Source organism: Daphnia pulex, chromosome 7, assembly GCF_021134715.1.
Source record: "Daphnia pulex isolate KAP4 chromosome 7, ASM2113471v1".
In the NCBI taxonomy this organism is placed as follows: domain Eukaryota; kingdom Metazoa; phylum Arthropoda; class Branchiopoda; order Diplostraca; family Daphniidae; genus Daphnia; species Daphnia pulex.
This window is the reverse complement of record NC_060023.1, coordinates 1,000,300-1,014,387: the sequence shown is the minus strand read 5'-3', so window position 1 is coordinate 1,014,387 and position 14,088 is coordinate 1,000,300. Positions and strand designations below refer to the sequence as shown.

Below are 14,088 nucleotides of genomic sequence, written 5' to 3'. Positions count from 1 at the left end.
AGACAGGCGGCGAATGGATGCAGTTTGCGCTAGTTCAAAGTTGCTCGGTAGAGCGTGTAGGCTTCTAGATCCTTATATAAAGACTTGTTGACGTTCTTCTCGTCATTATTGCAAATACCATCGGAATAAGCGAAACGAAACAAAATGCGGTTGGCTCAATATCTGGCGCTCCTCTTTGTCCTGTCGTTGGCTGTTGACCAAGTTTACTGCGCTCCTGGTAAGAAAGCAGGATCGGAGGAAGAAGAAGGTGGCGAAGGAGGTGAAGGCGGCGAAGGAGGTGAAGGTGGCGAGGAAGGAGAAGGAGGTGAAGAAGGTGAGGGCGGAGAAGGCGATCCTGAACACGAAAGGAAACAAATAGCCGGCGAACTCATCCGCATCGAAAGGAAAATGGACACGGACATTGAGAACAACGACCACTACGACATCAGGTACGCTTTGGTGGATCTGGAAACCAGGATCAGACCAAGAGTGGCCAGATTGTCAAAGGACATTGATGCCACTCTGATCAACCCAGACCAGAAGGCTGGCGAGCACAAATTCCAAAAGGGACTCCTGGAAGACATCACCCGCATCCTCTACAAAGCTGGGTAAATTTAAAAAAATAAATTCATTCTCTGAAATTATAAATTGTAATGCAATTAAACTGTTTAACAGCGCCCGAGCTTGTCTATCTCCTCACGAAACTTTCCATCTTCCTTCCAAAAAATGCCTGAAATTCGGAGCCAACGCAAAGGTCAACCCCTGCGCCGACAAGAAGGATCAGGTTCTCTACGACGGCAAAAACAACGAAGGAACTTGTGACTGTGTCGAAGATGAGAGGCACCTCGTTTACTACGACGGCGAGTGCTACCAACAGAATTTCCAGGTACAATAGGCACTCCCTTCAAAGTAAATATAGATTTTCTAATTAAAATTATTCTTACCACAAAGGGTCCCTGTTCGCCGAATTTCTGGCTGGTCATGATCAACGGAACCATTTCCTGCGAGGCCATTCCGGCCAATTGCGTTGCCGATGGTCAGCACATCTACTGGAGCCCGAATCCCGAGACGGTGCCAGCTGAATGCCACCACATAGGCAAACGAGGGCCGTGCAGCATCGATCAGGTTGTATCGCGCGATGCGACCGGTGCCGTCAGCTGCGTTGTTTCAAAGGAACCCGTCAAGGCGGTCGCCGCTAAGATCGCCAAGACGGCCGCACGTAATAACACGGCCACCCGGAACGCCAGACTCAATGCCGGTGCTACCACCACCATTGCACCTGAGCCGGAAGCTGAAGCGGCACCACAGAAGAAAAAGGACACCAAGAAACCGGTGACTCCTGTCGAGCTTAATCCTTCGTCCATGTGGGATCAGCAAAGTTGTTCTCTGGGAAGTTACAGGAAGCAGACTGGAAAGTGCCCACCGTACTGAATCCATTCCTGAGTGGCTAAAGTAAGAGAGAGAGAGAAAGAAAAACATGTATTATTAATCAACTGCTATTCAAGTTTTAAATGCTTTAAATTGTATATCGATATGTGCTCATCTTGGACTGAAATACATCTAGATGAATGTGTTTTAAAATGAACTGATTCTTATCTTCTATTAATTTGGGAAAGTATTGAAAGTAACAATTTGAAGGAAGAAAAAAGACATTCGTTTAAGGAAATGAAATTATAGTTGGGGCGTGTACAGACGAACGACCGTGAACTCTGTGGAGAACACCTTAATCGTTAACTCTGCTCTACAGTGAAAGTAAACTGCTTCACGGCCCACCCGTTCGTTTGTTTTCTAAGGAGCTGTGATACAGAAAGTGAAATCGAATAGACACTTGACGGGTTTCACCTGTTTTCACCGTTCCATCTGGACTGACAGAGAGTTCACGCCACTCTTGGAAAGGAAAGAAATGTTTAAAACAAGCAAAAAATACACATTGTTTTTGGTGGTACGACCAATTACTTATGCAAATGGCCTCTGGTTTGCAAGAAAAACGATGATGATTGAGTACTACGACTCAGTCACGAGTTGTATCCTGTTAACTTTCTCCTTTTGTCGGTTCGTAGAGTAAAAAACCGATCTGCTCTAAAAGACTTGTTTACATGGCACTTTCGTCAGAACTGCACAATCATGATATCGAAGAGAGAGAAACCCAGCCCGAGAGGTCAATATATCAAAGTTCAATTTCTCATTGAAAGGACTTTCATGTCAGAATCAGTAAATTTATAGCGAGATTAAAGGAAATAAAAGCAAATGTTACTAAATATTTAATGCTGGTTGACAAGAAAAAAACTAATATGATAACAGAAAAGGAGTATTTTTGAAGACTTTATCGCTGGAATTTACTTTAGTTTGAAATAACAAATAAGAAAAAAAGCTGAATATGAGATTATAATAGGACCACTTTTTAGTCAAAGCTTTGTTTCGAAAAGGAAGCAAACATTAATGTGTGCACTCCTTAAGTGAAACCTTTGAAACACATTGCAAAAACTGAACAAAGGAAGCAACAAATGGCATTGAGCCCATACCTCATAAAGTCATACATCATTTTCGGCTTTAGAACTTATGGCAGCCTCACGTCAATATTTTGAGGGGAAGGGCAGGAAAAGTCTACCTATAAAATTAATAAATGGTTTTAGTTTGAGAAGCCAACACACACATTATAAGGTGTGATTTTTCGTTTAATTTACTGGAAAAATGCAGCAGCAGACACAAAAGCGTTCAATTCAGTTTGGTAGCACAGTTTGAAAAGAAATTGACTTCATTCCTAAGTCCATAGGTAACAACGAAAAGACGATGATGATCAAGATTAAAAACACCATCTTCTAGAATATTATACTTGTTGCATGAGGAATTCCATGTGCTTCCCAAATCCCAATCCAGAACTTGTGTCCTTGTGTGTCTAGGCAAAGTCTAGGTTTTTAGGATATTCGTTTTTCAGGTCGTTGTTGTATTACAGATTACACAAGTTGAGATATAAATCACTTTTAATAGTTTACACTCATAGATTTTTTATATTTTATAGCCACAAAACTAAAGCGTGGCGTGTCACGTTTTAGCGGTTTTTTAGGTAACAAAAATTTGCAGAGAGCAGACGACATTCTGATTGTCAGGGTGATGAGGGGACCAATCGTCGCAATGCAGCGGCCATGATGGATTAACCTTGACCAATCAACAGTCCACAGCTAAGACGGGTAGTGGATATGGTGGATATGTAATGCAAAAATACCTTCAAGTGTTTTACAAACTTTGCAAAATTGTTTGAAATTGAACAGGAACGCCAACATAAATAATAGAAGTAATAAGCAATGATATAACCACGTCGACCACAAAAATGATTTGGAAATTGTGTAATATACTAATATTCTCACTTTTTTTAGCACTGAGGGCTATGGCTTCAAAACTGGAATTCACCTTTCTAAATTCCTTGTACCACATATTGATCACTTGTGTTAACACTACTCTTAAAAGCCTCCAAGCATAAAGGCTCTGTTATATTCAGTGGTTAAATATAAACAATGGCTATTTAAGTATTTATCTCTTTGAGAGAAAACCTTCTTAAACGTTTTATTATGATTTTATGAGAATGAATCGTGGGCATTTCGTTCCTGGAAAATTTGGGCTCAACTTCATTGGGTGTGGGCATTAAAATTTAAATAACCACCGCAATAATACCATACCATGGGACACCAGTAAAAAAAATTCCAAGCCAAAGTGATTGATTGTGACAAATTTACTGGCTTATTTCATTTAAATAAATAGTATTGCGTACAGCAGCAAGTAGTGGTTTTCTATTAAATAAATAATTGGCAATATCTTTTTTTAATGCATTTGTCCTCCAGCGGTGCAATCGGACAGTTCCTCTCGTACGATATCCGAGAAGAATTTGAACATGCCTGTGGCAGGTCCTCTGAACGGGAAAAGATCCGGTTGGCGACATTTCACTTTAGTAGCAGCATAAGGCCTGGCACTGGCAACTGCAGGAGCGACATGAGGTACAGCAGACTTGGTAGGGAACTTCATCCGGTTGACGTAAGATGGAACAACTTTAATGCGGGACATGCCAGATGAGGTGCGAGTCACTCCGGCCGGCCGGCCGGCCGGAATTCCAGACGATGAAGCGGAGGCGGAAGCAAAAACGGCAGATCCGTCTGTGCTGACAGCACTGGCTCCAGCAGAAACTGGGCCAATGGGAGTGATGTGGACAGGGAAGACATCCTTAGGCAGGGTCTCATGGGTGTGTCCGGAGATATCGACAACCTCAAACACGGAGAGATCATCGGGGATATCGTCATGGTCAACTCCGTCCAAGTTGTGAACTTCGAAGACTTCGGCCGAATTCGGTTGAATAACTTCAACAGGGATGATGTCAGCCGGAAGAGTTTCATGGGTGTGGCCGTCGATGTTAACGACTTCGAAAGGGACGACGTCATCAGGGATGTCATCGTGCTCAACTCCGGTCAGATCGTGAACTTCAAAGACTTCGGGTGAATTTTGCTGAATAATTTCAACGGGGATGATACCAGCCGGAAGAGTGTTGTGGGTGTGACCGTCGATGTTAACGACTTCAAACGGCATGACATCATGAGGGATGTGTTCGTGTTTAACTCCGGTCAGATCGTGGACTTCAAAGACTTCGGGTGAATTTTGCTGAATAATTTCAACGGGGATGATACCAGCCGGAAGAGTGTTGTGGGTGTGACCGTCGATGTTAACGACTTCAAACGGCATGACATCATGAGGGATGTGTTCGTGTTTAACTCCGGTCAGATCATGGACTTCGAAGAAAGGAACACCAGTCATTGATCTGCGGTTATTGGCAGCACGTTTCACGGACTCGCCATTTTTAATTCCATCAGCTCCTTGTTGTTTCAAGAGACTGGAGTCTTCCCTGTGCACAAACAGAGTCTTAATTAATAGGAATTTCTAAAGTTATTCGAATAAATATTTAAAACCTGGGCCACGGTGCAGAATGGGTGACTGAGATGCACAAAATGGCAACTACCAAAGGCAAGCAATGGAACTTCATCTTACTTTTCGATTAAAACTTCGGTTTGACTGTGAATGTCCATTTGGAAAAAGCCAGCCTTTATAAAGGATTTGTTGATTCACCTTGTTCTAGTTTCTGATGGATGTTTTTAGATACTGGATGATAATTAGAGACTGTTAATCGCTGTAAGAGAACGGCTATAACTGGATGGATTGAAGTTCCACGATCACGCTAGTGATAGAAAAAAAAATCAGATTAAATAGTTCACACCTTGCGGGCGTCCGAAAGTTCCCAGTGAACGTCGAGTTGAATGTCTGGTTTGTGTTTTTCATCTGTTGGATTTTCCGTTTTCGTGGCCTGCAATCAGCAAATTGTCATTCTGTTGCGCAATTGTCCTAATTGTAGATACAAAAAACGGCAGTTTATAGTTTTGAGTTGATAATTTTCCAGGACATAACCATACCTTTCGATTCTAGTCAATTATAACGTGAAGTTGCTTGACTCCTGTTACATTTCATAACCTTGAAATTGTTAGAAAGCATTGCTTTTAATTTTATGACTGCGAGCGTCAGTGGTAGCTATTTAATTCTGAAACAAATTGCCTCAACACATAATCTTAAACTTGATTCACGATACGTTTGACAAAAATGGATGGATGACGAAAGTTAATCTCATCTCAAGCAGATGATGTGACGATTAGAAAAATCAAAACCCAAATGTAGTCTGCTGGTGGAACTTTTTTCTCAAGGTCATTGATAGGAATTAATTACGATAAATTACTTTTGCTTCAAACGTGCTCATGATAATAATAGTTAATAGGCTGAACGATTCGGACTAAATGAAAACCCGTCAGCTCAGTCAGAGCTACAGTGCCCAACTGCGACGTGTAGCAAAGAAATTCAATGTTTATGGCAACCTTGGCCGAATATTTTGATTATACTAATTTGGGTCAATACGAAAAAAACTATTCATAAAACTAAACTTGTTTTTGTTTTCTTTTTTTTTAAATAATTACTTGCTTGATTGGTACTGAAATGTTAGAGTTGGTTCATCATCTGGCAGACTTGGCATCATTCAGCCATGTGGTGAAATGGGGGTGGGAGTGGGAGGGACTGAGGGAGGGAGGCATTTGCATTTCCAGTTTTTGAGAGGGGGATGAGTGATGAATAGCCTTGAAGTTAATGAGTGTGAATTGGCAGCATTGCTAAATGCAGTTCAGTGTTCAGTTGTTTCTCAGCGTCGTCACAGTGCACATGTGTCCCATAATCCTGGTGAGTCACAAGTTTTATCATAATTTACGTTAAAGTTTATCTGAATGTTATGTAAACTTGAATCAGTTAAACTTCAAATGAGCTAAAATTTTTATTGTTATCGTCTAGATAGTTCAACCTTGATGGATGACGAAAATTTCATCAGCAGAATCATCACGACCGTCCACTCAACAACCGTCGATGATGTCGTCGACATTTCTAGAACATCATAGATCATCCCAATCAACGCAACACCTGGTTTAACTTCAATTCTAAAAGATTCTAAAAGGTACAATTTTTGATCGTTACATGCCCGATGCAATTTTTGACCGTTACACCCGTTGTTCCCGATCTGTCTTACGTACCTAGGCTCTTTGAGTGTCCATTTGATTTGCCATCTGTTACTTATTGGCAGACACCCAGTTATAATTGATCCAATTCTAATACTGCGAGCTAGGGAATTTTATTCAATCCGCCATTAATGCACGTCACCCACGTTTTTCTGTTGCTGTGTTGTTTTCGCGCATTTTTTGGACCGCAAACAAACTTATTTTTTAATTATCCGTAGCTTATCGTCCTTTGCCAAAATGCCCTCGTACTTTTTCCTGTTACTACGTTCTTTTGTTAAAATCCCCCCAAAAGTGTTTAACTTTCGTTTCAGTGAGGGGGCTATTCACCTTCGAATAATTTAGTTGAATAGAATCAAGTCCATTGTCCCGGCGAGTCGCAAAAATGAGAACGACCATAGTATTTTTACAAAGACTAAGTAATACTCGCACGTTTTAGAGGTATTAACTTGTCAAGTGAAAGAAGGAAAACAAAATTTAAAAGCGAAACATGTGAATGACAATGAATGTTAAGATGTCGTACGTTTTATTGCTGTTCTTTGTTCTGCACATTAGACGAACAGAGAAATTGTTCTTTATTGCGTTTCTTTTCCAGCAGCATGAAGACGTCCAATAGCTGAACATTTTAGCAAGCTTTTAGAATCGGTGTGTAGCTAATAAAGTCACAACAACAAAAGTACAAAACTATTAGTGGATAATGCATTGTGGTTGTTTTTGGTTGAAAATTCGCACCAGTAGTTTAGCTGTCAGATCTCTTTCAGCTGGCTGATGCTATCAATGTCGCTCTGCTGTCCGATGTTTTCATGGGGATAGTGTCCGTATAGCTAGTGGGTGAACGAACCCAGCGTTATTCGCTGGCCAAGAGTGAGTCGAGTGTGATGGGGCGGCGGATGGCCAACGCCTGAGAACACAGCTGTGGAGGAATTACAGAAATAAAAAAAGATTAGGCAATAATCTATAGCTAGAAATTATGTATTGTTAGCGGGAAATTTGCTTTATTAATCTCTGCTCTAGCGAATCAAACCTGTTGTTGCCAGTGTTCTGTAGCGTTTGTTTTCAAGGTAGAAGCAATTCCTAGAAAAGAACCCCAATTGTTTAAACTAAAACTTGGAAATGTGGTTGTTGTGCAGCCGAAGATTTTATTTGTTATGAATCGCCATATCTCATTTGTTCCTCCCACAACACGTTTCAACTTTTCTTACAAGACGTTTCGACTAGTTTGCCTTCTGCTTCCTTTTTCCACTCATATAGTTCTATCCCTTTTGTTGTAGAGGCTTTCACAATGTACTGTTGTATATGGCTCGTTCTCGACACGATTGACCATTACTATAGCCGATTTACTATTACCATATGCCACAAATGCCTCCGTTCCATAAGCAATAGCGACAGAGCGTGGGATTTATTCTCACCGTATGTAGGCGACTGGCGGACATCTGGTTCGTCAACCATCAAACGTAGTTTATGTTTACAGACTAATTAAAATCATCCAGACAGGTTTTAATAAGGCTCTATTTTGGTCGTTTTATTTTTAAAATTCGTAAAATGCCACCAATAGAAATTTTTTAAACTTTAGTTGTGCATTGTGGTTAATCAATTCGGAATGCAACCGACGGTGAAAATTCGGTTTAATTCCAGGTTGATTGAGTAGAAAACAGGTACAGCTGTCAGTAACAGTCAGGCTTGTCGAGACTTGCGTTATGTCTAATTTCAGCTGTCATTTCTGTTAATGTCCTTACAATTTAAAATTCATATGATTGTGTGTCGTATAGTTAGGCGTAAAAGTTTTTCTGTTATGGGGACGAAAGGTAATTAACATTAATGGCGTGAGATTTCGACAGCCAACGACATTTTTTAATCTCTAAAAAATAAAAGACTAAAGTGTGTGAGTCATAGGATGAATATTATTTCAAAATGTATTTTAATTCAGGATATGATTTTTATTAGTATCGTAGCAAGAACATTAGCACGTATAATAAATTAATAATAAAAGGGTTGGTTTATTGTTCTGTGGTTTCTTGCGGGTATCCAAACAGGCGAAAATCTTCCGTAAAAATGTTGTCGAGTTCATTCAACTGCTTCCGGCTGAGCGTTTTCATGGATTGGCTCCACAAAGTCGCAGTCGTTTTCGGTTTCGTGTTACCTGGCGATTTAAGTAATTGACTCGTCAGGCCACTTTCGTTCAATGTCTGCAGCAAATGATCGACGTCTTGGTCGAGCGTTTCGAATTTTCCGATGAAATCGTATCCCATGGAACACGGATGGCATAGGTCGACGACCGGTCGCCAGTGGACGTCCAGCGGTACCCGCCCGTCGTTCCACTCGTCGACGATGAAATCGACAAACTCTGGAAAAGTGACGTCGTGACCCTTTTGCAAAGATAGCGCACTGGGTTCTTTACGATATTTTCTGATGATGGCTATTCCAACCGCCTTTTGGTAAAACACATTATCACCGGCGAGTTTGTCTTGGTAGGCAGAGACGAGCCTCTCGAACGGATGGCGAACGAAAATGAATTTGGTGAAATTGCCCACTCCATTTTGGATAGTATCCGCCAAATTGTTGGCGTCAAACATTCGCAGTGGATTTTTTTCGTGGATAGTCGATTTCGGAAAAAGAGATTCCAGGTTGTTGAACTCGACTACGCCTGAAAGTACCAACATGAGTCCTTTCAAGTACGTACTGGCCACCTAGAGAACACTAAAATTTAATTGCTATCAAATTGATGATTAATGGTTCAAACTGATACTTTGGGAACGTCGCAGTACATGACTCGATGTCGATCTTCAATTTTGAACCTCACCGGGGTGACCTTTGTGCGTCTTGGTTGTTTCTCTTTTGTTGTTTCTCCGCATCGCTCTTGGATTAAATTCTTCCTCTCCAGTTGCGTGATTTCCTCGGCCGTGAAATCTGTTTCAGGGGACAAAGCGATGTCATTTGAGCACAGCTGATTGAGAAATAATATTAGCGACAAAGAGCACACGAAAAAACAGATGACGATTTGGTGTAGTCCACATCTCGGTATTGCTCTCATCGTATTCAAATTTTGATTGAAATTTTTGTAAACCCCGCCAATTTGACTAAACTTTAGCCATCCGTTTTGATATTTTTGTCGTGTCATTCCATGCTCAGCAGTTAAAGAAAAGGAAATTCCGTTTGTCTTTTCCTCTTGATCGATGAACTCGTTGCTCTGCTGGTTTTGGACTTTTGGCGAAACTCGGAATTTTGAATTTGAATTTTTCAAACTTTGAAGCCCAGACGTCTGCACTGTCTGACCGGTGGTGCCTTAGAGAATAACTAGGTTGATTCCGTCTGAGCTGGCCATTTATATACTGTGCACAAACAGCAGGTGGTAAACACATTGGGCGAGGACTCGGGAAATAAGGCGGGAAATTCAAACGGGGACATTTCATTTCCTTCGTTCCATCGCTTTGCGCAGCTGCTGACGTAACATCAAGGGTTCTGTTACCTTCTTTAGCTATAGACAAGATTTTTTAAAATTTTATGTTAAGGCGCTATTTTATGCTGTGTCCGCTTTGATTGCAACATTTGACTATTTCGAACCGCGCATAATCAGAAGAGATAAACTGTAGTGCGTATTAAACGCAAAATTCCCGCGTTACATGTCAAACCTTCTGAAATGTAATTACCTAAATCCCACTAGTTATTTTGTTAATGACTACAATAGTCTTATAGAAGTCACCAAAGTTGTAAAAATGAATTTCATGTTTGAGATGTCATTGGTTTGACATTAAACGAAATGTGGACAAGCATGTGGAATCCTTTCGGGACTGAAAATCTGGGCCAACGATATTCCCGATTACATTTTGGTTTTTCTCAAGTTATTGCCAAATCGGGAACATTTATCGCCAAAAGACAAAAAGCGAAACATCTGGGTGACGTTGAAATCTATTTCGCTCCTGACGTATTTTTGTTTTAAAAGAAATTGTTTATTTTTATTGTTGATGCGCACTAATAGCATGAAGTTACAGACTTCATGCTAATAGAGTAACAATTTCCTTTGCAAGGCCATCTGCTGCATAACGTTGCACACATTTTTCAAGTGTGAACGTCTCAATCTATTGGATACGCACTATATGAGTCGTTATTCCTAGTTTCTATGAAGATTAGAATATTTTGGTGCTTAACTCAGTCTAGTTTTCTCATGAATTTCTTTTAATTAACTTTTTTAATCTCCAAATTATTTAGGAAATTTGGTGAATGTCGAAAGTTAAACTGAATGAAATACAGTAGGGGCAGACTCAGCTCAGTCAACAAAACCAAACGCCTAGTTTAGCTCTAGTAACGAAAAAGGTAAATTTCAAATAATTACTTCCGGTATATTCCTGTGGTCTGATTACAGTACTAGTATTGGGTACAACTTTTTTTAACCGTTACATCCGTTGTGCTAGTAGCATTGCCATTACCCCACTATAGTTCTTAACCATGCCAGAACACGTGAAAAGTTTTAGAAAGTCTTTTTCGACATCTGTTACCTTTTTTAAAAAATAGAAAATTGAAAACACATGTCCAGAAACTAGTATTCTCAGAACTGCAAATAACTGTAGCCCTCTCTTGGACAGTCTTTTTCCAACATAGTTGCTGAATTTTGTCTATTGTTCAATTTTGATTTTGAAATACTATATAAGCAGCTGAAAGGAAGGAATTACCTACTTTCATAAATTTCTTTCAGTTTTTGTGATTGTTCTTTTAGATATGTAGTTTTTAATCGTGTGCAATAACGTCTGCCGTGCTCAGTCATGGATGAATGTGGGTTTCTCTTTCTCGGTTATTTAGGGTGAATCCTCGACGACGACAGTTGGTTATTCCAGTTGTAACTTATTACGTCGACGAAGCTTGCGTTCAGGAATCGATAGAGTTTGTTCTAAAATAAAAGCTACAAAGGACAGGCTCAAGCCAACTGCAAAGACTAAAAATGGGCCGGTCCAATTCTTGAGGGATAGCGACGAATTTCTGTTTTTCGATTTCCTGTTTCCACTTTTGATGTCCCGTACATTGCGGAAGCATTGGGCGGAACCATGTGTCCCAAAAGTCAATGCTCGTATAGAACAACGAAATCAAATATTTATTAGATCACTTAAACATTCATTGCGCTAGAGAATTGGTTTAGAATTACTTCTCGGACGGTTTATAATTAAGGCATTCCCATTTCTTGACTTTAGGCTGTGAAAAATTGTGACCTTACCTGTTCTTCTTTGTTATTCCTATTATAATGTCTAAATTCGTTATTAGAACACTGAAACGTTCATTGCGCCGGAGGATTGGTTTAAATGATTTCCCGCTCGATCAATAATTTTGGCATTTAATTTTTCGATTTTAGGCTGTGGAATTTCTCAAGTTGTTGTCTTGACTTGACCTTTTATCGCCAAATAATATTCGGTACGAATAACCTTCCCTTTGCCAGCAGTTGCTGGACCGGTAGTATATATTTGAGCAACGCAGCAACACACGGACAAAGTAAGTTCCAACTTTACTTGATTAGTCTGTTTTGGGAGAACGCTTTCCTTAATTAAACTACAAGTTGTTGGACCTTAAAAATTTGTTGAAAGCGGTGAGTTTTATGATCAAAATGCCAAACTTTATTTAGTCTTCACAGTGCATCATTTATAGTTTCATTTTTGGGAACAATAGTGTTTTTACGTACGTAGACGTGGGGATTTTATTCGTTAAGGAACTTGCTAGTTCTAAGCTGCTATTTTTGCGCCATTTTTCTATTAGTCGTTTGGCCCGCAGGTATCTTATATAACTGTTCGGTTCAACGGGTGAATATGACACTTCAAATATGGGATGTTTGGTTCGGAATTGGGCTGTAACTTGCTACGTGGGGCTTTGATTTCGCTCTTGCGCACAAAGAATGTGCTCCAAAAGAAAAGCCAACAACGAAAAACTCAGTCCAACTGCAATGACGATAAATGGCCCAGTCAAATTCTTGAGGGAAAGTGATGAGGTTTTGTTTCTTGCTTTCCTGTGTCCACTTTGGATGTCGCCCGTACATTGCGGAGGCATTGGGCGAAACCACGTATCCCAGAAGTCGATCAGTCCAGTTTTATGCAGATCCAACAGTCTTATTTTGTTTTGTACAAAAACAATTGATTAAGGGATAAATCATTTTGGTTAATCCTACCGAATTGCAGTCAAGTTCTCTTACCCTTGGCTGATACTTTTAGTATAGGGACTGTTTTTCTGTAGGGCCAAGGTGGCAAACGATGTCATAAATCCTTCTTTTGCCATCTGCAAATTACATTTCCCAGTTTTTTCGAAATCTGATTTGATTGCGTCCTTGACGTAATTTTTTATCTGTGGGACATTGCGATACAATAAGGATTTTTCAAGTTAAATTTGGTCTTAAATTTTTCAAATGTTTTTAATGGAACATACGTCGAGAAAAACGTTTCTTGATCCGGGTGTAATTAAACTAATGCACTCTGACGCAAAATTACATCTAGACTTGGATGACGAGTCGATTCTTTTTCGGAGTTTCGAGTACAAGTCCGGATTATTAATGGACTGCAAATGAATTGAAATCGATTTTAAATCATTAAATAATTAGTAAACCTCTATCGGGCGAAATCTTTTCACTATTGTATTGAATGAGCCATGAAACTTACTGTAAGTAAAGTATCCACAATCCCTGCCATTTTAGTGTATACATTAATATCAGATTTATCCGAAATGTCGTAGACTGAGTTAATCAACGGATGATTGACTGGCGTTACTATGTAGGTGAAAAGAGTCGAGGTGTAGGTCTGAACAAAGATGAAAGCGGCCAAAGTCCAACCGCAAGCGACTAAACGAAAAGCTAACCGTTTCGATTTGAAAGGGATTCCTAGTGTTAAAGATATCAAGACTTGATTGCTTCATTTACCTACAAAATTAAGTGCCTCATTTTAAAAATAAAACTGAAAGTCTAAATTAGACCTTGTGACAGTAGATTGCCAAATACGTAAAGGTACTCGTTAATTCTGTGTTCCTTGATGGACATCAGATAATTGTTTCCGGATTGTTCGCTTTTCTTCTCCGATTGGATCCGATTGTGCCAATTTGCTGGATGATGTAATTTGTAGCTTTGCATCAAATTTAAAAATACCGTTACACATGCCATCGATACACAAAGTCCCAACCAAACCTTTTTGAATAGGATTTTTGAAAGTGAATTAAAAGCCCCGCTTATTATTTAGAGTAATTCTACACATGTATACCGGCCATTGGAATGGCTTGATAACGGCGTTAATATTAGCCGTTTCATCAGAGACGGGAATAAGAAAAGCTGAATCGCCGTAAATCCAGTACGTTGTCAGGTCAACAATCTGATTGCGCTGAACCGTCGGAATCACATCTTGAACGATCAAATCGCATTGCTGTGATAATGCATTCGTTAAAAATGTAGTTACTGTTTATGTATGTTGACCTTATATCGTTATAAACGTAGACTAAATAGTTTCCTCAGTGCTGAACAGTAGAAATATTTAATAAAATTTTAAATTGATATGTATCAGGTATTTTTAACAAT

At 39.8% G+C, this 14,088-nt stretch overlaps 3 protein-coding genes and 1 long non-coding RNA gene across 7 annotated transcripts; 1 reads left to right on the top strand and 3 right to left on the bottom strand.

Annotated features, from left to right (window-relative positions):
- Nucleotides 1-96: 96 nt before the first annotated feature.
- Nucleotides 97-1,564, top strand: LOC124197019. Its single transcript, XM_046592275.1, has 3 exons — nucleotides 97-587; nucleotides 655-865; nucleotides 931-1,564. The coding sequence occupies exons 1-3, from the start codon at nucleotides 145-147 to the stop codon at nucleotides 1,408-1,410; spliced, it is 1,134 nt and encodes a 377-aa protein (XP_046448231.1). The 5' UTR covers nucleotides 97-144; the 3' UTR covers nucleotides 1,411-1,564.
- Nucleotides 1,565-2,483: 919 nt separating this feature from the next.
- Nucleotides 2,484-3,079, bottom strand: LOC124197018. The gene is made up of 3 exons (XR_006875927.1): nucleotides 2,813-3,079; nucleotides 2,664-2,740; nucleotides 2,484-2,587 (listed from the first exon to the last, which is right to left on the bottom strand). It is a non-coding gene; the product is annotated as an uncharacterized LOC124197018 (long non-coding RNA).
- A 612-nt stretch (nucleotides 3,080-3,691) lies between these two features.
- On the bottom strand, nucleotides 3,692-5,844 carry LOC124197016. 4 transcript variants are annotated; one of them, XM_046592270.1, is made up of 5 exons: nucleotides 5,744-5,844; nucleotides 5,427-5,484; nucleotides 5,234-5,358; nucleotides 4,929-5,118; nucleotides 3,692-4,864 (listed from the first exon to the last, which is right to left on the bottom strand). In XM_046592270.1, exons 4-5 carry the CDS (start codon nucleotides 5,000-5,002, stop codon nucleotides 3,796-3,798), a joined length of 1,143 nt encoding a protein of 380 aa, XP_046448226.1. In that variant the 5' UTR covers nucleotides 5,003-5,118; nucleotides 5,234-5,358; nucleotides 5,427-5,484; nucleotides 5,744-5,844; the 3' UTR covers nucleotides 3,692-3,795. The 4 variants fall into 4 exon arrangements, with proteins under 4 accessions (XP_046448226.1, XP_046448228.1, XP_046448227.1 ...); XM_046592272.1 differs by having other exon boundaries at nucleotides 3,692-4,580; nucleotides 4,734-4,864; nucleotides 5,427-5,839; XM_046592271.1 differs by having other exon boundaries at nucleotides 3,692-4,599; nucleotides 4,753-4,864; nucleotides 5,427-5,839.
- A 2,594-nt stretch (nucleotides 5,845-8,438) lies between these two features.
- LOC124197013 (carbohydrate sulfotransferase 11-like) lies at nucleotides 8,439-9,861 on the bottom strand. The gene is made up of 2 exons (XM_046592266.1): nucleotides 9,307-9,861; nucleotides 8,439-9,247 (listed from the first exon to the last, which is right to left on the bottom strand). Exons 1-2 carry the CDS (start codon nucleotides 9,676-9,678, stop codon nucleotides 8,558-8,560), a joined length of 1,062 nt encoding a protein of 353 aa, XP_046448222.1. The 5' UTR covers nucleotides 9,679-9,861; the 3' UTR covers nucleotides 8,439-8,557.
- Between the last annotated feature and the right edge of the window lie 4,227 nt (nucleotides 9,862-14,088).